The 25,699-nt window shown below is 39.0% G+C and overlaps 1 protein-coding gene across 7 annotated transcripts in view; it reads right to left on the bottom strand.

Moving 5' to 3' along the window:
• Window positions 1-25,699, bottom strand: part of ERCC6L2 (ERCC excision repair 6 like 2) — a 185,525-nt gene that overhangs the window by 35,334 nt on the left and 124,492 nt on the right. For 6 of the 7 annotated variants that reach the window (XM_032164597.2, XM_032164598.2, XM_032164596.2 and 3 more), the window contains one exon: window positions 532-713. In XM_032164597.2, coding sequence (XP_032020488.1) covers window positions 532-713 — 182 coding nt within the window. Of the gene's footprint in view, window positions 1-531; window positions 714-21,382; window positions 24,528-25,699 lie in introns of those variants that run through there. The other variant, XM_058445738.1, reaches the window with a different exon arrangement.

Below are 25,699 nucleotides of genomic sequence, written 5' to 3'. Positions count from 1 at the left end.
TCTCCTGCCTCAGCCTCCCGAGTAGCTGGAACTACAGGTGCCCGCCACCACGCCTGGCTAATTTTTTGCATTTTTAGTAGAGATGGGGTTTCACCGTGTTAGCCAGGAGGGTCTCGATCTCCTGACCTCGTGATCCACCTGCCTCGGCCTCCCAAAGTGCTGGGATTACAGGTGTGAGCCACTGCACACGGCCTGTCCTTTTTGTACACTGCATATTCAAGACTCAGCACAATGCCTGGGCATATATTAGGTGCTCAAAATATATTCATTGACTGAATGAATAAAATGCACTTAAGTATTTCATTTCTTTGTATAACATGATTCATGATTTCCCTTTTTATGGTAATCAATTCAGGGATTAGCCTTCTAACAACATCTAAAACATTTGCAATTTATTTTTGAAATTCAGATTTTTCTGAAATATTCAGATGTCAGTTATGGTTATAATTCAAATATTTACATATTTTACTAATGAGCTACATTTCCTTTAAGAATTATTCTTCAAGTCTAGTGTTGTCAGAGACAATATACCTGCGGATTCCTTTTGGTGTTTCTCCAATTATGAAGGTGGTCTGGTTTGTATGGTAGACTTTTTTCTTCTTCTGGTTTACAGGATTTGAAATGTAAAGAGGAAGTGAAATGCTGCCTTCACTCGGTTGCTGGCCTTTCTTTGTGTGTGGCAATATATCTGCATCCACTTTTTCTTTATATGTCTGAAAAAAAGAAACGAAACAAAAGCTATGTCTGAAAAAATTGTCATTGTTGGTCAAATAATGAGAATGTCTTACTTTTTCTCAATACTCTTTATAATGAAGTAAATCATATTCTCCAACTGAAATCAATGTCAGAAGATATTAACCTAGGTCTTCAAGAAGATGACACAGGGAAAAATTATTTTTACACCTTTCTTTAAGTTATACAAGTATTGGCAATAATATGTTATTTCTATTGTCAAGACTTGGGCATACTGATACATATGTTGATATCTACTATACCAAAGAAGGATAAAAATTAATGATTATATACACTATGGCATAAACATGAGATAGCTAAAATTTTCTAATTTAGTAATTGCAAAATTATTAAGCAGTCTTTCAGTTGTCTAATTTCATAATGGATACATGTAAAAAATACCAATCTTTATGTAATAATTAAATACATAAGAAATCATAAATCTTACATTTCAACCTCTGCTGGATTGCAAGAATATTTAGTGATTTTGGGATGCTAACTACAGTTGGCTGAATTATAGATGGAATCATACTCCTTTTACAGAGACCATGAATTGCCTGCCTAACATAAATTTTACTGACAGTGAGGCAAGAAAAATAAACTTTATATAGTCCCAGTTTTCCTGACAAGATGATACAGTATGAATAGGTAGAAAGCCCCTATCCTATTCCAAAAAGAGAAATACTAAATACAGTTTAACAATAACAACAATAAAATCACATTGGAGCTCAAGAGTAAGAAAGCAGAATGTCTAGGTGCCCCAAACAAGGAAGTCCCACAGTGGTGAGTGGGAGCTGAAGCTCAGCAGCCCTAGTAGGGTAGGGCCTTAAGTTATAGTCTATAGCACCCATGTGGAAAGAGGAGATGGAAATGGTTTAACTCCCTGCACTAAACAACAAAGAAACACAAAACAGGAATGAGGAGTCAAATTTGCAAATTAAAGCCAGGAAAGCCAAACCTAGGACACAGGCTAGAAGTAGGCCACTTTCTTACTCTAGATAGAAAGAATCAGTGGTGACAAACACGAATGCCCAGCCAGTGCCATGTGTGGAATGTGAGTTGTACCACCTGGTGGTATGAGAACTCTAAGCTGAAAATTAACATAAACAATTTGTCCAGAACTAGTGAAAACCATAGATCTCAATGAGGGGTGAATAAAAAACATACCATAGGAAGACTGCCATAAGCCAGAGAATGCTTTTGATTCCAATGAAAACAGAAGGAGTTCAGACAAAAATTATGAAGAACATATAAAACCTATCATCATGAAATTAAGCATATGTAACAAATACAAGAACTGAAATCTGAGGAATTACCCATAATAAAGCAATCTGAAAAAGATATTTATTTATGAATAAACACGTAACAGAGTCTCACTCTGTCACCCAGGCTGGAGTGCAGTGGCATGATCACAGCTCACTGCAGTTGATAAACTGGAAGAATAAAATTACTCAGAATTAAGTGCAGAGATTAAAAAAATAGGGAAGTTAAGAGACAGAAGACATATCAAAGTTTCTAAAATGCTAAAAGGACAGAAGAGAGAAAATGGAAGAGATAATGCTAGAGGCCTGTAAAAGAAAGGAATCCTCAAACTGAAAAAGGAGGAAGAATCCCCAGTAGGAGAAATGAAAATAAACCTGTATTTTGTTATATCACAGATAAAGGGCATACCTTAAAAACTACCAGAGAAAGAAGATAAGACATCCTACAAAGAAATGCCAAATTAGGCCAGGCACAGTGGCTCACACTTGTAATCCCAGCACTTTGGGAGGCTGAGGTGGGCAGATTGCTTTAAGCCCAGGATTTCAAGACCAGCCTGGGCAATGTGGCAAAACCTTTTCTCTACAAAAAAAAAAAATACAAAAACTAGCTTGGTGTGGTGGTGTGCCCCTGTAGTCCCAGCTACTCTGGAGGCTGAGGTGGGAGGATGGCTTGAGCCCAGGAGGCAGAAGTTGCAATGAGCCAAGATCATGCCACTGCATTCCAGCCTGGATGACAGGGCCAGAACTTGTCTCAGGAAAAAAAAAAAAAAAAAAAGCCAAACTAACATGAGTCTTCTCATTAACATCACAATCCTATCCACCAAAAGAAAACGGGATATCTTCAACATGCAGAGAAAAAAACAAAACAACAAAAAAAACCCCTGTCAACCTAGAATTCTATACCCAGTTAAACTATCATGTAAGAACTTTTCAGACATACAAAGCACAAGCCTACAGGCCAAGCTAATTTTTCTATCATTTTATAGACATGGGGTCTTGCTATGTTGCCCAGATTGGCATAGGTAACACTGCAAGACCCTGGGCTCAAAAGCAATCCTCCTGCCTCAACCTCCCAAAGTGTTGGGATTATGGAGTGAGCCACTGTGTCTGGTCTTTTTTTTCTTTTTAATAGAAGTTCAATGGGATTGAAGCAGTGATACATTCAATGAATGTGGGCAAGGAATGGCTTTTAATTCCACAAATATTTACTAAGCACCTATTAGTTCCTGCCAACATGCTATGCATTTGAGATGCAAAGATATTTATATATACAAATATTCCCCTACCCTTAAGGGATTTAAAAGTGACAAGCCATTTTTTAAAATATGATGTTTATCTTTTTTTCTTTTTTGTATAAGACATTTACCTCTGTAACTTATATTCTGGTTCATTTTATTGAAACTGACAAAAGCAAGTGTATGCTCTTTAGTAACAAACTATTTCTAAGGAAAATTGACATCTTCAAAAGCTACTGTGGTTCAGATGGACAAACACAAAATGCCAGGTGGTCAGGTTGAACCAGGGCTTTACATCAGTAATGTTAAAAGTACTTTCCTTAAAAATATATTTTTAAAAATTGTATCTTGGCCAGGCGCGGTGGCTCATGCCTGTAATGCCAGCACTTTGGGAGGCCGAGGTGGGTGGATCATGAGGTCAGGAGATTGAGACCATCCTGGCCAACATGGTGAAACCTCATCTCTACTAAAAATAAAAAAAATTGGCTGGGTGTGGTGGTATGTGCCTGTAATCCCAGCTACTCGGGAGGCTGAGACAGGAGAATCACTTGAACCGGGGAGTCGGAGGTTGCAGTAAGCTGAGATCACGCCACTGCACTCCAGCCTGGCAATGGAGTGAGACTGTTTCAAAAAAAAAAAAAAAATTGTATCTTAAAACATTAATAGAAAGAAAAATGTTAATCATTAAAGTTTGAAAAAGAGTTGATGCATTTATTTACTATCACAAAACAAAATGAACACCAAAAGTTCCTAATACAAAGACTCATCATCCTAGATTATACCCCTGAGAAATAATCATTCGTTACTATGAGATGAGGTGGTATTGTTTACATGAAGGTAAAGGGAGTAAGCAGAAAGAGAAGGAACTGGGCCAACCAAGAAAATTCCATCCTCATATTTTGCAATTTCTGAAGCCATAGAGAAATTATGCCAGGCAATGGCAACTGTCAATTATTTACGTGTTTACTCTGGGTCTTGCAATGACTCTGGTAGCATTGCAAAGCTCACATGTATACAGATACATTTTTCTTAAATCGGCTTTATAACTTCTTTAGGAAAATTCAGCTTTTGCAACCATAGCTATTAGACACATGGATCTGTAATTTTTGCCAAACATTCCACATTTTAAAATCTGATTCTTTTAGGCAATAATAAAAGGAAATTTTTCTTTTTTCTTTTTTTTTTTTTTTTGATTCAGAGTCTCGCTCTGTCGCCCAGGCTGGAGTGCAGCAGCGCGATCTCGACTCACTGCAAGCTCTGCCTCCTGGGTTCACGCCATTCTCCTGCCTCAGCCTCCTGAGTAGCTGGGACTACAGGTGCCCATCACCACGCCCAGCTAATTTTTTGTATTTTTAGTAGAGAGGGGGTTTCACCGTGTTAGCCAAGATGGTCTCGATCTCCTGACTTCATGATCTGCCTGCCTCGACCTCCCAAGGTGCTGGGATTACAGGCATGAGCCACCGTGCCCGGCCAGGAAAATCATTCTTATTTAACATGGGCTCAATAGCTATCTTTTATTTTTAAAAATCTATCTAGTTTCATATTTCCATTTTAGCAGGGAACTTTAATACTTTACTGAAACAAGGCTGTGAAACAAAATAGTTATATTAAAAATAGATTTTAGGAATCAATGTGCCATTTAGGCTTATTCTGAATGAAAGCTCAAAAGGTTACATGTATAAACTATGTATGGGTTGGGGGCAGTGTACTGGATTAGTTTCCTATTGCTGCCATAACAGAGTATCACAAAATGAGTGGTTTAAAACAACATAAATTCATTATCTTATACTTCTGTAGGTCAGAAGCTTGACATGGGTCTCACTAAGCTAAAGTCAAGATGTTGGCAGGGCTGCATCCCTTTTTGAAGGCTCTGGGATAATGAATTTCTTTGCTTTTCCAGCTCCTGGAGGCTTCCCACAATCCTTGTCTTGTGGTTCCCCCCTTCCAAAGCTAGCAACCCTTCTTCTCTGTTTTTCATAGTCACATCACCCTTTCACCACAGCCAGGAAAGGTGCTCTGCTTTTAATAACTGATGTGATTAGATTGGGCCTATCCAGATAATCCAGGAGCAAAGTGGGTTAATTAACATCCTTAACTGCATACATCCAATTGACCCATCTCAAGGTCAGTTGATTCAACCTTAATTGCATCTACAACCTTAATTCCTTTTCCTGTTTGCTGGGTAATGTAATGTATTCGTAGGTTCCAGAAATGAGTTAACAGACATCTTTGAGGGGGGCATTAATTGTTTTCCACTGGCAGGCAGAGTGGGGGTCTTAACCTGGGTCCACTGACCCTCCAGAGGTTCTGTAGATGGGTTTCAGGGACTTCAGAAAGGGATATCTATGAATCCCCTGAAGCTGTATTTGCACATTTGAGCATGAACACGTTTTTCAAAAAAAAGTGCCCATGGCTTTAATCATGTTCTTAAAGGTGTATATGGCCAGAAAGAGTTGAAAAACCGCTGTTTTAAGCAGCAGCACCACTGGTATACTTTTTTTTTTTTTTTGTGGTGCTTTCTTTTTTTTTTTAATTATACTTTAGGTTTTAGGGTACATGTGCACAATGTGCAGGTTTGTTACATATGTATCCATGTGCCATGTTGATTTCCTGCACCCATTAGCTCGTCATTTAGCATTAGGTATATCTCCTAATGCTGTCCCCGCCCCCCCCACCCCCCACCCCACAACAGTACCCGGAATGTGATGTTCCCCTTCCTGTGTCCATGAGTTCTCATTGTTCAATTCCCACCTATGAGTGAGAACATGCGGTGTTTGGTTTTTTGTCCTTGCGATAGTTTACTGAGAATGATGTTTTCCAGTTTCATCCATGTCCCTACAAAGGACACGAACTCATCATTTTTTATGGCTGCATAGTATTCCATGGTGTATATGTGCCACATTTTCTTAATCCAGTCTATTGTTGTTGGACATTTGGGTTGGTTCCAAGTCTTTGCTATTGTGAATAGTGCCGCAATAAACATACGTGTGCATGTGTCTTTATAGCAGCATGATTTATACTCCTTTGGGTATATACCCAGTAATGGGATAAGCATTCCCTCTGAAAACTGGCACAAGACAGGGATGCCCTCTCTCACCGCTCCTATTCAACATAGTGCTGGAAGTTCTGGCCAGAGCAATCAGGCAGGAGAAGGAAATAAAGGGTATTCAATTAGGAAAAGAGGAAGTCAAACTGTCCCTGTTTGCAGATGACATGATTGTATACCTAGAAAATCCCATTGTCTCAGCCCAAAATCTCCTTAAGCTGATTAGCAACTTCAGCAAAGTCTCAGGATACAAAATCAATGTACAAAAATCACAAGCATTCCTGTACACCAATCACAGACAAACAGAGAGCCAAATCATGAGTGAACTCCCATTCACAATTGCTTCAAAGAGAATAAAATACCTAGGAATCCAACTTACAAGGGATGTGAAGGAACTCTTCAAGGAGAACTACAAACCACTGCTCAATGAAATCAAAGAGGATACAAACAAATGGAAGAACATTCCATGCTCATGGGTTGGAAGAATCAATATCGTGAAAATGGCCATACTGCCCAAGGTCATTTATAGATTCAATGCCATCCCCATCAAGCTACCAATGACTTTCTTCACAGAATTGGAAAAAACTAAAGTTCATATGGAACCAAAAAAGAGCCCGCATTGCCAAGTCAATCCTAAGCCAAAAGAACAAAGCTGGAGGCATCACGCTACCTGACTTCAAACTATACTACAAGGCTACAGTAACCAAAACAGCATGGTACTGGTACCACAACAGAGATATAGATCAATGGAACAGAACAGAGCCCTCAGAAATGATGCCGCATATCTACAACTATTTGATCTTTGACAAACCTGACAAAAACAAGAAATGGGGAAAGGATTCCCTATTTAATAAATGGTGCTGGGAAAACTGGCTAGCCATATGTAGAAAGCTGAAACTGGATCCCTTCCTTACACCTTATACAAAAATTAATTCAAGATGGATTAAAGACTTATATGTTAGACCTAAAACCATTAAAATCCTACAAGAAAACCTAGGCAATACCATTCAGGCCATAGGCGTGGGCAAGGACTTCATGTCTAAAACACCAAAAGCAATGGCAACAAAAGCCAAAATCGACAAATGGGATCTCATTAAACTAAAGAGCTTCTGCACAGCAAAAGAAACTATCATCAGAGTGAACAGGCAACCTACAGAATGGGAGAAAATTTTTGCAACCTACTCATCTGACAAAGGGCTAATATCCAGAATCTACAATGAACTCAAACAAATTTACAAGAAAAAAACAAACAACCCCATCAAAAAGTGGGCAAAGGACATGAACAGACACTTCTCAAAAGAAGACATTTATGCAGCCAGAAAACACATGAAGAAATGCTCATCATCACTGGCCATCAGAGAAATGCAAATCAAAACCACAGTGAGATACCATCTCACACCAGTTAGAATGGCCATCATTAAAAAATCAGGAAACAACAGGTGCTGGAGAGGATGTGGAGAAATAGGAACACTTTTACACTGTTGGTGGGACTGTAAACTAGTTCAACCATTGTGGAAGTCAGTGTGGCGATTCCTCAGGGATCTAGAACTAGAAATACCATTTGACCCAGCCATCCCATTACTGGGTATATACCATTGGTATACTTTTCAAATATTCTTGTTTTTTGAAAAACAATATCTACTTTATAAACATTTTGGTGCTCGTTAGAAAAGTTGGTTTCACTAAAATAGTAGTCAATCTTTCACAATAAATGGTTCAAGATAAATAATGCTGCAGTGCAGGTGCTATTGTAGTGACAATTATAACTTATTATAAAACAAGGTACAAGGCTAGGATGAAAAGATTCTAGATTACATGAACTTAACTCAATCTTGTTCACTACCAATTACGTCAAAGCTGTGAAGTCATGACACTGTGGCAACACAATGAAACAGCAATAGTAATGAAGATTCAAGTAATGAAAGATTCAGTAAAATGATTTGGAATAGGAATTTAAAAGATAATACAGGCATATCTCCGATATACTGCAGATTTGCTTCTGGACCACCACCACAAATTTTTTGGTTTGTCAGTATATATAAAAGTTATGCTTACACTATATTGTAGTCTATTAGGTGTGCATACATTATGCCACTGCTTTATCAACTAAGTTTATGTAACATTCTAAATTCTTTGTCGCTATTTCAACAATGTTCACAGCATCTTCACTAGGATAGAGTCCATTTTAAGAAACCACTTTCTTTGCTCATCCATAAGAAGCAATTCCTTACCTGTTAAAGTTTTATCATGAGATTGCAGCAGTTCAGTCTCATCTTTAGGCTCCATTTCTAATTCTAGTTCTGTTGCTGTTTCCACCACATCTGCAGTTAGTTCCCCCACTAAAGTCTTGAATCTCTCAAAGTCATCCATGAGGGTTGGAATCAACTTCTTCCAAACTTCTGTTAATGTAGGTATTTTGACATGCTCCCATGAATCAAAGATGTTTTAAATGGCATCTAAAATGGTGACTCCTTTCCAGAAGGTTAACAACTGACTTTGCCCAAGTCCACCAGAGAAATCATTATTGATGCCAGTTATAGTCTTATGAAACTTATTTTCTTTTCAAATTTAATTTTTAGAGATGGGGTCTCACCAAGTGGACCAGGCTGGCCTTGAACTCCTGGTTTCAAGTGATTCTCCCAGGTCAGCCTCCTGAGTAGCTAGAACTACAGACATGTGCCACTGTGCCCAGCTCTGTATTTCTTAAATAAGACTTGAAAGCCAAAATTACTCCTTGATCCATGGGCTGCAGAATAAATGCCGTGTTAGCAGGCATGAAAACAACATTCATTTCCTTGTACATTTCCATCTATCTCTTGGGTGACTAGATGCACTGTCAATTAGCAGCAATATTTTGAATGGAATCTTCTTTTCTGAGTAGCATGTCTCCATAGTGGGCATGAAATATTCAGTAAGCCATGCTGTAAACAGATGGGCTGTCATCCAGGCTTTGTTGGGTCATTTATAGAGCACAGGTGGAATAGATTTGGCATAATCCTTAAGGGCCCTAGGATTTTCCAAATGGTAAATTATCACTGGCTTCTACTTAAAGTCCCCAGCTGCACTAGTCCCTAACAAGAGCGTCAGCCTGTCCTTTGAAGGCAGGCATTGACTTCTCTCTAGCTATGAAAATCCTAGGTGACATCTTCCAACAGAAGGCTGTTTTGTCTTCATTGAAAATCTATTGTTTAGTGTAGCCACCTTCATCAGTGATCTTACCTAGGTCTTCTGGATAACTTGCTGCAGCTTCTACATCAGCACTTGCTGCTGCTATGGAGACAGCTTCTTAGCTTAAATGTCATGAACTTCTGTTAGCTTCAAATTTTTTCTTCTACAGCTTTCTCACCTCTCTCAGCTTTCACAGAATTGAAGTGCATTAGAGCCTTGCTCTGGATTAGGCTGTGGCTTAAGGGAATATTATGGCTGGTTTGATCTTTGATCCAGACCACTACAACTTTCTCCACGTCAGATATAAGGCTGTTTCACTTCCTTATTGTTTGTGTGTTCACTGAAGTAGCACTTTTAATCTCCTTCCAGAACTTTCCTTTGCATTCACAACTTGGCTGCTAGGCATAGGTGCCTAGTTTTCAGCCTATTTTGGCTTTTGACATGCCTTTCTAATGAAGCTTCATCATTTCTAGCTTTTGATGTGATAGATGTGAGACTCTTCCTTTAAAGTTGAACAATTAAAGGCCATTGTAGGATTATTAATTGGCCTAACTTCAATACTGTTGCATTTCAGGGAATGGGGAGGTCTAAGGAGAGGGAGAGAGGGAAAATGGCTGGTTGGTGGAGCAGTTGGAACACACACATTTATTAAGTTTGCCATCTTGAATGTGTGCAGTTGCTGCCCAACAGTTACAACAGGAACATCAAAGATCATGCATGTGATCTATGGATAACCTTAACAGATACAATAATAATGCAAAACTTCAAAATACTGTGAGAATTACCAAAATGTGACTCAGAGACACAAAGTGAGCACATATTGTTGGAAAAATAATGCCAATAGCCTTGTGTGAAGCAGGGTGGCCACAAAACTTCAATTTGTAAAAAAGGCATTATCTACAAAGTGCAATCAAATGAAGTACACTAAAACAAGGAATGCCTATGTATTATGATTACAATAAACAAGAAGGTACTTTTGTAGGGAAAACTTTCTTCTTCCAGAGTAGACAGAATGAGTCCACCCTAGATCTACTAACTATCCATAATTCTCTATAACTTACTTCTTACTTTTAGGTTTTAGGTTTATACTGGTTAAAAGCAGAAAAGTTCTTTATCTTCATTTAGACTGATAGTATGAAACATCCAAATGAATTTTGATAATACTCTTTTTCTTTTGAACCAAAAGTGTACTCTGTGTATTTTAAGGCATTAGATCTAAACCAAGTTGCATTATTTTCACTGAAATGATATTTATGAAAGGCTCAACTGAAAAAAGTTAAGATTTTTGATATGAAAGGGTAAGTAAAAACAAAATCAACTCTTAACTTTGCAGATAGCAATCTTTGATGTCAGTATACTTAAAAACATAAGGAAGATTCCTCCTTACCTCACAGGCACATGATTAAATTAGCAGTTTTCTATTTACTCAGCTACATATGGAATCTATCTTTATATAGTAGAAGGCTATACTAGAATTGTTCAGAGAAAGTTTATGAAATAAGAAACCCTCTATTAATATTTTCCAAGCAAAAAGTAATTTTGGAGGTAAGTTACTAAAGAACTGTAGAGGGCACCTAGGTAGGAATAGCAAAGAAGTGAAAAAAGTTGATAAGAGGAATCATTCCCACACCCATACACTGTCAAATGAGGCAAAAAAGTTACAATCCAGGAGAGCGAGTTTCAAATGCAATCAAGAACAGCCTCTAGTTCCCATTTTGGCAGGAGAAATATTATCAGTAATCTCTGCATCTTTCTAAATCTCTTTGGGCGAATTCCTGGAGACACAGCTATAGCTGATAATCTGCAGATAATCTGATGATTCTCCCCTGCTCATCTGTATACCCCAAGGTGCAGAGAAAGCTTGGGAGGATGGTGCACAGGGAAGCAGAGCAGCCTGACAGTTGTCCACAGGAGGCTACGAGGAAGTAGTGAAATCTTTTATTAAGCAAGTGTGGAATGGATCTATCTACTGGGCTGGCTTCTCCAGAATATACCTCACGGAGCAAACAGAACAAAGAGCAGTGCGTGCTAAACAGCTGCACCAACTCTTCCATAACCAGATGATTAGGCTTGATAAGTCAGTGAGAAAACTGGAAACAAGGAGGAGATCTTCAAAGCCACTGGAAGGTCCTGATGGCTCTGACCCACTGAGAAGCTAGAGTGGAAGGCTTAATTAAAAGTTCTGATTCTAAGGTCAAAAAGGATCGGCCCATCCCAGGATAGCTCTTTGTACACCTTGTTCCTGAGCTTCACAAGACACTCTAAGGTCATCACAGGTGGGCACACCGTGCGGCCACAAGCCCTCATATCCACCTGATCATGCCAACTCTGCCATAAAGCAGACAAAACAACAAAACATTTCGGGATTTTTGTTTAAGTACGAAAATCCTCAAAATCATTCAAGGTTTGTGCCTGGAGATAGAAAATGTTACTGTAAATGCAGTTTTCCAATACTCAACAAGAACCTAAGGCAACTGTGAGCTATCCCTGAATTGTCTTAACTCACTATCTGCAGAAAAGCCAGCTGGTCAGAGGATCCACCACAAACATATATTAGAGTCAAATTTTCTGCCTGTGTTTAAAAATGATGTTCAAATCTGAAAAAAACAACAGCATTTAGATTCAAATCCAAAACCTTTTCTGGGGAGAGAGGGAGATGAAAGTTTTTAACCATGGGTCTGCTTTCTTCCTGGAAGGAGTAATACTTATTATATAATCCAGCTAAACTCTTTTTTCAATAGTGCTTTGCTTTCTGAGTGGGCCACATAAGGACAACTTTATATTGGCTGTCCTAAGCCTGCTTTTTTTTTTTCAAGAATAATGGAAGTATCTCTTCAAGTAAACACATATCAAATTAAATCTGATAGAAGCTGCTTGTGGAAATTCAGCATCACTTACAGGGGTGACTCATTGTCCAAGAAACCCATCTATCTGAAATGATGCGAAGTGGCAGCATTGGGGGGAGCAGGTGAATGCCATGTGCTACAGGGGACATGTGCTACAGACAGAAACACAGGAACTCCATTTCCCTGGGGTCTGCTGACCTGATGGCTCTGTGGGAAAGGACCAAGCGAGACCATAGCAATTACCTTCACCAAAGCTTGCAGATGTGCAATGGAAAATTTTGCTAATACCCTCAGTTTTCCATGAGCGTGCAGCCCAGGAGTAAATTCCCTTTAATTCCTCCTACAGACAAAGGCTAGAGCGGGATAGAAGCCTTTCCAGATAGCAGTCTGAGCACTGGACTCAGCACCATAGCCCTGGCATCCAGGCCCTACTCTGCCACTTACTCTTTCCATTTGGGGAGATTCTGTACCTTTCTGAGGATCATCTTGGGGATAATGAAATATTTGGAGACTGGGATCTAGAAGAAGGGAGATTTGGATCTGGGACTCCTACCAGTCTCTTTTGTATTTAAAATTCACAATTCTACTAGTCTTTATAGGATCTCCAGTAAGTAACAGATAGGTCCATCACATCTTGTAGCCTTGACCTCAATTTCAAATCTCTGTATGTACTGTTTTATTTGTATTACTATATTTTCTAAAAAGACTACCTGAAGACCTCATATGAAACAATACTTGTTATATGTGACCTCATATGAAATAATACCTGTTATATGTCGTGTCACTGGCAACAAAGATCACAGTAGAATGGTGCTGGTGAAAAAAAATTAACCATAGAAAGCCTTTCTTGGCAGGCACCCACTGCTGCCTATGTTTTCCAGTGGGTAGCTTAGGCTCCTCATGTCCCTCCACCCTGGCCTCCAGCTGGGCCACTTAGGCCGATTTGATTAGAAGGCCACCAAATGGCTCTCCAGTGTCTGGGGAAGATTTCAAGCACGTACCACAAATGACACTGAGACATTACAACTAGTTGTGAGATCTGATGTAATTATCTATTATTAATAATAAAGTGCCAAAGTATGTGAAAGATTCAGCTTTTTTAGTATATTAGAGTTAATTCCCTATAATCACATCATCTTTACTCTCTTCTATTCTGATATGCTTTCTTTGGTTATGCATTAGAGAAAGTAACATTTTCACACAGAGAAAGACCAAATGGAAGCATATCCTGCTAGAAGTGAATTTAATGATAAGGCAACTGTTTTCATATGGGTCTAAGACAGAAGTTCTGCAGCTTTTTGGTCCTAGAACCCCTTTATACTTCAAAAATTATTGAGAATCTCTAAGTTTTTGTTTGTGTGGGTTATATCTACTGAAAATTTAAAGTCTTTATCAACTAATTAAAATAACAAAAGCCCATTACATGTTAACATAAGGAACTTTTTAAAACAAAAGTAACTATATTTTCCAAAGCAAAAAACCAAAAAGTTAGTGAGAAGTGTGGCTATGTTTTACATTTTTACAAATGTCTTTAATATTTGGCTTAATAAAAGTCAGCTGAATTCTCCCGTTTCTACATTCAATCTGTTGTGACACATTGTTTTGGTTGAAGCTTATGAAGAAAATTGGTCTCATACAGATATGTAGTTAGAAAAGGGAAAGATATTTTAATAGTCTTTTCAGATAATTACAGATTTTCTTTTTTGACACTATACCAAAACTCAAGGTGAATTTCATTAAAAATCTGAAACCTTTCAGTAAAATTTTTATATTGTTAAAATTCACTGGTGTATCTTCAACTTTGGGTAAATCTTTTCCCCATGTGTGATTTTTAATATCATTCAGTGGTCATTTAGAAAATACTTATTAATAGAGTTATACAGATCTTCAAAACATGGACACATTTAATTATACCACGTTACAAAATCACTTTTGTTATTATCAGAAAAACAAGTATTGGAAAGGTGTCAATGCTATGGTGGTAGATACAAGCTTTTCAGTATTTTAACTTTCACTTGAAAGCTTGAATTTTATCACTGGCAACAAGTACTGTTCATTGTTTTCCTTGGTGACATGCTCACTAGGTTCATTTTTTTGGGGAAGTGCCAAATACCCAAGTCTGAATAACCAGTCTGTCTATCAGTCATTCTTTCAAGTACAAATGGTGTTCTATAAAAAAGAGGCTAGTTCAATTTGCAACTCAAACAATTATACAAGTGTTTTATGTATAATTCCCATTTCATCATACAGGATATAAAAAAGATGGGCAGTAAAGGGTTGAGATTTGCTAAAATTAATTTTGCTGCTTACTCAAAGATATTCATAACAGAAAGTAGTTACTTTTTCCTGCAAGAACGTGGTGGTAAAGAATCCATTAACTACTAGTAATATAGAAGGGCTGGGCTCCCATCTAAACCCCACCCTTAAGCTCAGCCTAGATCCGCGGCCCTACGTGGAAACAGCTGACCCCGTTTTTCCATCCAAACATTGCCTTTTTGGCTTGCCCCTTGCCCCCATCCTGAGCCCATAAAAGACTTAGCTGGCAGAGCAACACAAGCAGCTGAGCAGCAAGCAGAGAAGCAACTGAGCATCAGAGCCTACGGACAGATGCAGCTAATTTCATACGGTGCAGCTTGGAGAGGAGCCCGGCTGGAGACGGCCAGGCTTCAGGGAAAGATCACCTTCCCATCCCCTTTCCAGCCTCCCTTTCTGCTGAGAGCCGCCCACCGCTCAATAAAGTCTTCTGCATACATCACCTTTCAAACAGTTCATATGATCTGATTCTTCCTGGACACCAGACAAGAACCCAGGTGCCAAGAGGGCAGGGGCTTCTACTCTGACCCTCCACTGAGCTGGTTGGCACTTGGCTGTCCCCGGATAAGAGAGCTTAAAGTGCACTGGTTGTAACACGCTTGGACGCTGCTGCAGGGCCCTCACAGAGCCTGCTCCCACCAGAGAGGAGCGACTGGCTGGTTGCAGCGTTTGTTCGCTCCTGTTCTCATACTTGCTTGCTTGCTTGTACACTCTCCTATGAGGAGTGGCCAGCAGCGGGCTGAAACGAACCACTCCAGTTCCCGCCCACAAAGGGGGTCAAGGGAGCTATCCTGTCTCACTACTACAATTAAGGGCTACTGCCTGTTCATGCTAATCTGCCAGCAGGCTCCCCAACATGGCTTTTGAATCATTAATGTAAATGTCAACAGGTGAAAAGGTGGACCCTCCTGAGTCTTGGGGCTATCTTAGGGTCCATGGACCACACTTTGAGAACTGCCAGTCTCTAATAAACTGGAATGTCTTCATTCAACACATACTTGATACCTTCATGTTGGCAAATTTGACCATGATAATCAAGAGTGGGCTTCACCCAGCTTTATGTCCACACACATGAAATGGTCCCCCACCTGTTGAGTGAAAATAGAATAGTCTTTCTGTCTAGAATAATCATTACATCAACCTGCTCCAGCCTGGCTCCTGGCCTTCTTCACTGTGGAATGGTTAGGTATTTGGCACCTGTCAGAGTATAAAGCCTAACATCTCAGTCTGTTCAGGTCAATTTAACATTTATTGATTATTGCCCTAAACGAAAGGCCCTTCATGACTTTTTCTTAACCCCCTGTGTGCCTTACTGCTCTCAGTTGTCCAATATAAGTCTGCCTGGTCAGTCCAGTCTTCTCAGTAGTTGCCAAACACATTGTCACATTTCTGGCTCCAGATTTCCTCAGAACCTGGCTTCTTGCCCAACACTATCCTACCTGTACTCGAAGGTACAGCTTCACAATTGGTGAAAAAAAATTAACCATAGAAAGCCTTTCTTGGCAGGCACCCACTGCTGCCTATGTTTTCCAGTGGGTAGCTTAGGCTCCTCATGTCCCTCCACCCTGGGCTCCAGCTGGGCCACTTAGGCCGATTTGATTAGAAGGCCACCAAATGGCTCTCCAGTGTCTGGGGAAGATTTCAAGCATACTCTTTTCTTGCATTATTATGTTGATTTCTCATTTGGCAGCTTTATTATAAAATGGTATGCACCTTGATTTAAGATTTTATGTCATCTCATACAACATACCAAACCAAGCATCCGATAATGCTACACACAGGTCAAAGATCCTAATTTCATCCATCAAATAAATATAATGAAATCTAGGGGATCTCTTTGAATAGGGAGGGCCCTCTGTACTATTTGAAATTACTTTGATTATTTAAGTCTATTTAACTTTTTAACTAGATCACACTCCTCTAATCCAGAGAGCAACCATGTATTTTTATTGCACTAAGTCCTGAGTCATGCCCGATAGGCTCTCAATAAATGCTTGCTGGATGAATATAAACTTACACAAATATGACTGTGATATTGTGAAACAGATATTTGGTCTTTGTCCCAGTTTCCTGGCATACAACCCCTAAAATCCTTAAAATAAAGTGATGTGCTTTTCTATGCTAATGAACTGGTTGGTGGCTGGCAGCCCCCTAGGAACTTCAGGATAGGGCTAGTCACCTGAAAGACCAAGGCAGGGTCAGAGGGTTGGGACTGTCAGCCCCACCCCCAACCTTCAGGGAGAGAACAGGGGCTGATGGTTAAGCTGATCACCAATGGCTTAACCATCATTACCATTACATAGGTATGACTGATTCAATACCTATGTAATGAAGCCTCCATAAAAACCCAAAGTACTGGATTCTAAGAGCATCTGGATAGCTGAGAAGGTGGATATTCCCAGAGGGCACAGCACTCAGGACTGAGTGTGGAAGCTCTGCACCTCTTCCCCCATACCTCACCCTACGCAGCTCTTCATCTCTATCCTAATAAAATGGTAACCCTAAGTATTTCCTTGAGTTCTGTGAGCTGCTCTGGCAAATTAAACAAGCCCCAGGAGGGGGTTGTGGGAACCCTGATTTATAGCTGGTTGGTTAGAAGCACAAGCAAAACAAACTGGGTCTTGTGACTGACAAGCTGTAGGTAGTCTTGTGGGACTGAGTGTTCAACTTGTTGGATCTGATACTGTATCCAGGCAGACAGTATTGGAATTGAATCGGAGGATACCCAGCTGGCATCTGCTACAGAACTGACTGTTTGCTGGTGTAAGGGAAAATCCCCCACACAGTTGGTCACAGAAGTCTTCTGTGTTGACTGTTGTGGGGTGAGAGCAGAGGAAAAACAGGGTGATTATTTTTCCCACTCAACAACAAATAAAATTTAATTTCTGGAGGATGTTTGCCAAAAAAGTTTTTTGAACAAGATAAAAAGTTCTTGCTGTTAAGGCATTCAATTATTTCACCTGCAACAAAATAGCCTTACATAGCAAATGAAATAGTGGGATATGGTTTTCCAATCCATTTTGAAGCAGGTAATGTTAGTCATGAGACTTGTTCACAGATTAACCGAAATTTGACTCCGATACTAAGTAATGAGGCTAACAAGATGACTGACGTCTCTAAAATAAAACATCAACTTACCATCTTGCTGTAAAAGCTGTGAGAGCAGATCCTAGTTATATTAAAGGGGTATTATCTTCATCAGATAATTTGCAAAATATCACAAATTCCAGTTCAGACATATTTGTCTTATCTAATGCCAACTCACCACAGAAGAGTTATGTTCATACCAACAAATTAGAATAATTATTCACATTTTCATTTATAGAATCTCTTTGAGAAGGAAAATGTCTCCAGGGTATGTCAGAGACCTTTGCGGCAGCCCCTCCCATCACAGACCCTGAGGCCCAGGAAGAAAAAATGGTTTAGTAGAAAAATGGTAGAGGCTTGGTCTCCTGTGTCCTAGCCGCTCTAGCCATGGCTAAAAGGGTCCAAGGTACAGCTTGGGCCATGGCTTCAGAGGGTGCAAGCCCCAAGCCTTGGCAGCTTCCACGTGGTGTTGAGCCTATGGGTACACAGAAGTCAAGAATTGAGGTTTGGGAACCTCCACCTAGATTTTAGAGGATGGATGGAAACCCTTGGATGTCCAGGCAGACGTTTGCTGCAGGGGTGAGGCCCTCATGGAGAACCTCTGCTAGGGCAGTGCAGAAGGGAAATGTGGGGTCGGAGTCCCAATAGGGCACTGCCTAGTGGAGGTGTGAGAAGAGGGCCACCATCCTCCAGGCCCCGTAATGGTAGATCCACTGACAGCATGCATTGTGCACCTGGAAAAGCCACAGCCACTCACTGCCAGCCCATGGAAGCAGTCATGAGAGAGGCTGTACCCTGCAAAGCCACAGGGGCAGAGCTGCTCAAGATGATGGGAACCCACCTCTTTTATCAGTGTGACCTGGATGTTGAGACATGAAGTCCAAGGAGATTATTTCGGAGCTTTAAGATGTGACTGCCCCACTGGATTCTGGACTTGCATGGGGCCTTTAGCACCTTCATTTTGGCCAATTTTCTCCCATTTGGAATGAGTGTATTTATCCAATTCCTGTACGTCCATTGTATCTAGAAAGTAACTAACTTGCTTTTGATTTCACAGGCTCATAGGCAGAAAGGACTTGCCTTGTCTCAAATGAGACTTTGGACTGTGGACATTTGAATTAATGCTGAAATGAGTTAAGACTTTGGAGGACTGTTGGGAAGGCATGATTGGTTTTGAAATGTGAGGACATGAGATTTGGGAGGGGTCAGGGGCAGAATAATATGGTTTGGCTCTCTGTCCCCACCCAAATCTCATCTTGAATTGTAGCTCCCATAATTCTCCTGTGTTGTGGGAAGGACTCGGTGGGAGATAATTGAATCACAGGGGCAGTTTCTCTCATACTGTTCTCGTGGTAGTGAATAAGTCTCATGAGATGTGATGGTTTAATAAGAGGTTGCTCCTTTCTCTTGGCTCTCGTTTTTCTTTTTGCCTGCTGCCATGTAAGGTATGACTTTCACCTTCCGCCATGATCGTGAGGCCTCCTCAGCCATGTGGAACTGTGAGTCCATTAAATCTTTTTCTTATAAATTACCCAGTCTCTGGTATGTCTCTAACAGCAATGTGAAAATGGACTAATACACTCGACAAAGGAGAAAGATAAGGCTGGGCATGGTGGCTCATGCCTGTAATCCCAGCACTTTGGGAGGCCGATGTGGGTGGATCACCTGAGGTTGGGAGTTTGAGACCAGCCTCAGCAACATGGCAAAACCCCGTCTCTACTAAAAATACAAAAATTAGCCAGCTGTGGTGATGTGTGCCTGTGTGTCCTAGCTACTCAGGAGGCTGAGGCAGGAGAATCACTTGAACCCAGGAGGGAGAGGTTGCAGTGAGCAGAGACTACATCACTGCACACTGGCCTGGGTGATAGCAAGACTCTGTCTCAAAAAAAAAAAAAAAAAGGAGAGAGATATATGAAGACAATCATACTTCCCTGTCCTCAGAATACATTTGTGTGAGGAAATGAGTTCTTGAGTTGCAGTAGTCATCTGGCAACATGAAACAAAAGATCTAATGACTACAAGTTAATTTACTAAAGATAGTGGGGCAGAAAAGGAAAGAGCCTGAATCCCTATGGTGTCATGGGGCTGTCACACCTGAAAATGCCTCCTTCCAGACCTGCTGTTATTTGAATTAGTTTAGTGACTTACTATATAGCCCAATTTTTGATGGTTATTCCATTGCCTGTACTCAAAAGCATCTTGTACATATGCATATGGTATTGTATAATACAATGAGATAACGTCTATAGCAGATAAACACACACAAGTAAAGAGAAAGATGAGGAAAAATTTATACTGCTTTGGAGAAGAGTTGGGGGAGAGCTGTCACAGATGATACAAGGGGTAGGAGTTCAATCAGCAGACACGGAATTTTAAACAAGGAACCATAGAAGCAAAGGCTTGGAAGGCCTAAGCATGTTTGGAGAATAGCTCACAAACTGAAGGCTAACAAGAGCCTGTTTGTTCATCTTTGTATCCCTGGTGTTTAGTACATAATAGAATATAAATAGAATCGGCTCTCACAGCTTTTTACTTTGTTGTTGGTACATACTCTGTGGTTGGTATGTACCAAGATTATTGGTACATAATTCATGTCAATAATCTTGATTACGTGAGTGTCTTGGAATGAGACTAGAAAAGCATGCTAGGACCAAATTGAGACAGGCCTTGTGCTATGGAAAGAACACAATAAGACACTTGACAGAGCTTTGAAGATACAAAGTGACTCTGGAAGCCACACAATGACTCTCTAGATTTATTATTGCTAGATGAGGATGCATGGGTTCCAGGAATATCTTTCTGACACCATTCTTCATGTTCTGTCTTCTCAAGTGGATTTCCTATACCCGCATTATGGCCAACAGATGACAAATAATGACGATGAAGAACACCAGTATTTATGCTGCTCAAAGGTGACTCATAACTTTACATTAGCTGCCAGCCAGTATACTCACTTTAACATTAACTTGTGGTGCAAAGAGTTGAGGAGACTTAACTTGTGAAAATGGTTGTAGGGACTGGCCTCACGCAGTACTTCCACGCGGGAATTATCACAAACATTTTCTAAACTCCCACTCTGTGCTGCCCACAGCTAAGTGGTAGTGTTTACAAGAGTATATGACAGTGTCCCATGGTCCTGATTCTTAAGTAGCTTGTAACATACATGAGGAAAAAATGAATCCACATGAGGTAAGTAACAACAATGACAGGTATACCACATCTACAGTGATGACTGGCATAGAGAATGGGCACTAAAGGAACCTGAAACTGAGTGATCCCCGAAGACTGAGGCTTTGTGGAAAAACCGGAACTTGAATTGGGTCTCATTGGAGTGGAACATCGGATAGGAGTTGATATGGCTGGAGGTGTAGGATAACAATCCATCCAACACCATGATTGCCGGGCAAACCTGAAAACACTTCTCGCTGAGAGAAAGAGATCATTCCCCTGACTGATTAACTATGTTCGTAATATAGTTAATCAATGAACAGTATCATCTCCAGATAATTTCCAGGGAAACTATGAAAGTTGTTCATGGAATAAATCATCTTTAGAATTCTCAGAACATAAAGGTGGGCTTCATTGTACCCTGACAAAAACTGAAAACCTGACTTTATCCCAGAAGTATTTATTCATAAAGTATTAATTATACGTAAGATTATTTTAGGTTATCAAAGATGAATCAGACGTATCTTACTATTTCAAAGTTCAGAGTTTATTAGAAAAGAGAGATACGTATATAACTATAATAAAAAATTTGAAAGTCATACTTTAGAATAAGCACAGGACATAGAAAGTACTACTGGCTGAAGCAGAAAGAGTGTAAGAGGAAGGCTTCGTATTTCCAGCTGAGGGAAGAACTAGGGCAGACTTTGTGGAAGAGAGGACACATTTGAGGTAGATCTTGAATGAGAGAGAGATGTGAAGATTTGGGGGATCAGAAATATAAGGCTGAAGGTTATTCCAGGTAGAAAAAAAGCTTAAGGAGAAAAAAGTAAAAACTACATAGCTATGTAGTTTATACATGCATGTATTATATGTGTGTATATATATATATACACACACACACATACACACACATAATACATATTTATACATATATAACATGTATATCATATACATTACATAACATACGTATGTTATTACATAACATGTATGTATGTTATTACATAACATATATAACGTATATTATATATACATTATCTATCCATATCCATGTTAGAGATGTACATATTTGTATGTATAATATATATTGTTTTATTATGTATGTTTTATATACATATGTATTTTTTATATATGTTTTATATATACATATATATATATATCTTAATGGAAAGATACATTCAACCCATGTGAGGTTTTTGTGTAACTGCTAAAGTGAAGGTAATTCTTCACAGACAAGTTATCTTGAAAAATTAAAAGACTGGTTTGTCATACTGGAAAAGTAAAATTGAAACCGCCAGAACAAAGTAGACACCAAAGGAATTGAGGGAAAAGCACAAGAAAACAAGAAAGGGTCAAAGACCACAGGGATGTAAGACTCCTGCCATTGTTGAGCCCTGGGGCCTGTAGGGAGTTACTTATCCTCTTATTTTTAAAATTTAGGAAAATGAGATGTTTGGGTTAAACAGTCTTCAAGAATCCTTCAAATTCTTAAATACTGTAATTCCTTTAACCCGTAATTTTGCTTTATTCACCTATAAAAATTCAGAATTCCTAAGATAGAGGCAGGATTTTCAGATGACAAGGCAATAGGTGTTTCCATTAGGTGGCCACGTCCAATTGATATCATGGTTTTCAGAGAGGGATAAAACAGAATTTGAAAAGGGCTGTTAAGTGCGTAACATTCTTTAGTAGAGTCAGTCAGAGTTGAATGAGGCCTCTATTCCTAAATTTTTATATCATTACCTTGAAGGCATTATTTGAAGAAATACTATTTTTTAACTATTTAGATCTTGTGACTACTCTCAACAGAGAAACTGTTCAAAGAAGGCTTATAGCTATTTTCTATACAATTGGAACAGTGACCAGCTACGAGAAGAGTTGGAATCAAACTACTTCCTAACAAGCAAAGATCATTTTTGTCATTCCCAGTGCATTTTTAAATTAGCTTATAATTCCTTTCAAAAACATTTTTCTCTATAGCATTTTTCATTAGAAATCAGCCACAGTTCAAGGCAGGTACTTCACATAAAATTAAAGGACTGGACTAGGTATCTTTTTAAGGTAGTCTAAAATATTCTGAGTACTATTAGCAACAAAAATAATAGCAGGCTATTGTAGAGACTTATTTACACATCACCCCTATTGGTAAGCAATAATCGTAATTACAATAATAAAAATGTACATTTTCTGAGTAATTTCAGTGCCTTTCTTGCAAGGTGTTGAATGTGTTTTGCACACATCAGCTCATCAGTTACATTAGTCCATGAATCCTGGTATCATCACTGTGCGGAAAGATGCCACAGCTTCTCGTAGCCTCCAGCTAGCAGGGGAATAGGTCTCTATGTCTCTAGTTTAAAAACTGGATTCTCCTTCCTCTAAGTAGCAGGTATTTTCTACTCAAATTACATACTATCTTCTGAATCAGAATGCTATCTACAACCAATCCTAGTTCTAGGCGTAGAAACACAAAAGCCTTTTTCATATCAATACCAGTCACATAATTTCATACATATATATACACATATTTTAAAATCTTGATTTCTACTAAAATTATTTGAAAGGATAACTTTCTGATACAAATGCCATAAAATTAATGTCTAGCTACAAAAAGAAAAACGGTAAGACCATGAAATATCCCACCCAGTCAGAGTTACATGCTGAAACCATAAACCTTGCTTACTGGACTACTTGGTAAACCAGCCATTTGTGAACAATTACTTTAAAGCATCATGCCATTCATTATCCTGAAAAACAGGATAATGGAATGCTCTATCTCCCCAAAGTCTGCTCACTGTAAACAGTCCATCCCTCCTTGCTGACTCCAAAAGCTATATAAACATACTGCAATCAAACCCACCGTAGCTCACAGAAATCCTTTCTTTAAGTAATCTATGGAATGCCAATCTAATACAAATACAAGAAAGAGAAGTTCTTACTAACACAATATTTTGTATTTACAGTATTCTGAACAGTGCTTAAACCTGCACTGGTTATATAAAAGACACTCCCCCACGCTACCTCCCACCCCAGGCTGACAGCATGCTTAGTTCTCTCATTTACACCACACTGCAATAACATAAAGAGGGGCTTACTATTAATCCAGGTTTTACTACAAAGCGACCCGTTATTTCTCTGTCAAACACTCACAAGAGTGCCAAGTGTCTGTCATCCAATTCAAGGGATTAAGTCTTCTTTTATAGTCTGATACTTGTACCAATTTATAAAAATACAGATATAGTTTCTTAGAGTTGGTCACAGTCTATATTTTGGCTTGGATTCAGGCAGCAGAGGTTGACTATGACAGCTGGCAGGAAACTGAGGGGAGAATACATCCTCCCCCTTCAGTCACCACATCTCAGTTGCCATAGTGATTAATCCTTAATTGAAGGCTGTCTTTGTACGTTTCTTTTCAGAAAATTTTAAGTAAACTTAAGTTAAAAACGTGCAGTTGACTGAGAAAAGGAGGTATCACATCACAAACAGGTACAGTTCAGCTCCGTGACATACTTCCATACAGTAAAAGAACAGATAAACTCTAATAAAGGTATTATCAGTTCCTTCAAATGCTTAAAACATTTCTTTTTGGCCTGAGCTTAAACCTAAGTCAGACAGGTTTTCTCTTCTGTTTTCAGACATCTCATCTTGTTAAAATGAGCTGTTTTCATAAATGGTTCTAAAATATCAAAACACAATTTAAGGCAAAATATGTTCTTATTTTGCATATTACTTTACATAATTTGTACTATCAAATAACAATGGTATAATTCAAAATTTATGTTAGGAGAGATAGGACATCTATAAAATATGTTCTATAAAGTTAATTTATAAAATTATAAACTGTAAGAAACCAAAGGAAACACTGAAAACAGTACATTTTACTCCTTTTTAAGATACATGGTTGAATCTGAAGAGTAGATTGTTTTTGTCATTTTGGTTATCAATAATTACTGTATATGAAAAACTCTGAAAGACCATAGGATCTTATCTAGGATTATGGTGTTTATTACTTCTCTTTTACAAGTTTTCAATTTAGTATATTCCTTTGCAATCTAGTTAAAGGTTCCAATTCAGACTCTATGGTATTCTTTAGAAACTGAAATACTGGTATACTGTGGCAACTGTTATTTGTGTACTGATTTCATAAAACAAATAGGATTTATTTTCTTACTGAGACAACGTGTCTGCAACTGGCTACAGACACACATGCATGCACACAATCTTTCCAAATACAAGTAAAGTTCTTTAATAAAACTGTGATGACAGACATGAATCACTCAGAGGAATTACCAGGAACCGAAAAGATTCTAGATTGAGCCCCAGATGAAAGATACTGTAATATCAGTGGGAGGTCTGAGGTTTTTTGGAGACTTCAGGATCAAGAAGTTTGCAGGTATTTTCTAACACTATGATTGAGTCTCTTTTGTTCTCGTTTCATTTCCCTTTCCCTTTGTTTATTCTCTTTTCTTCTCATAACTTTTTAATTTTTTTCAAAACTGCAAATTCACTATTGCCACCCACTGCCACACCAGCTGCAAAACCTCTGAGTAACATAAATCTCTCCAGCCAAAGATGATGAGTGTGTTTCAATGATTTCCTCATTAAAGGTGCTGAAGTAATATTGACGCGATATGATGAAATCAGTGATTGGGAACACTTTCTTCTCAGAAATTCTGTGAGACAGCTTTGAAATGTTAGAATGAAATTTTGATGTATCAATTACTGACTGAAGTCAGCCACTGAAATGAGTGTTTCTGTAGACTGTGTTTGGGCTGCTAGCAATGGTGCCATGGGAATGGACCTCCCATTTAGTGGCTTTAAAACTTCACCACAATGTAGTCATTAAAC

The sequence above is a fragment of the Hylobates moloch genome, unplaced genomic scaffold, assembly GCF_009828535.3.
Source record: "Hylobates moloch isolate HMO894 unplaced genomic scaffold, HMol_V3 SCAFFOLD_10, whole genome shotgun sequence".
Taxonomy (NCBI): Eukaryota; Metazoa; Chordata; class Mammalia; order Primates; family Hylobatidae; genus Hylobates; species Hylobates moloch.
The sequence above is the reverse complement of the archived record's forward strand: the minus strand, read 5'-3'. Positions and strand labels throughout refer to the sequence as shown.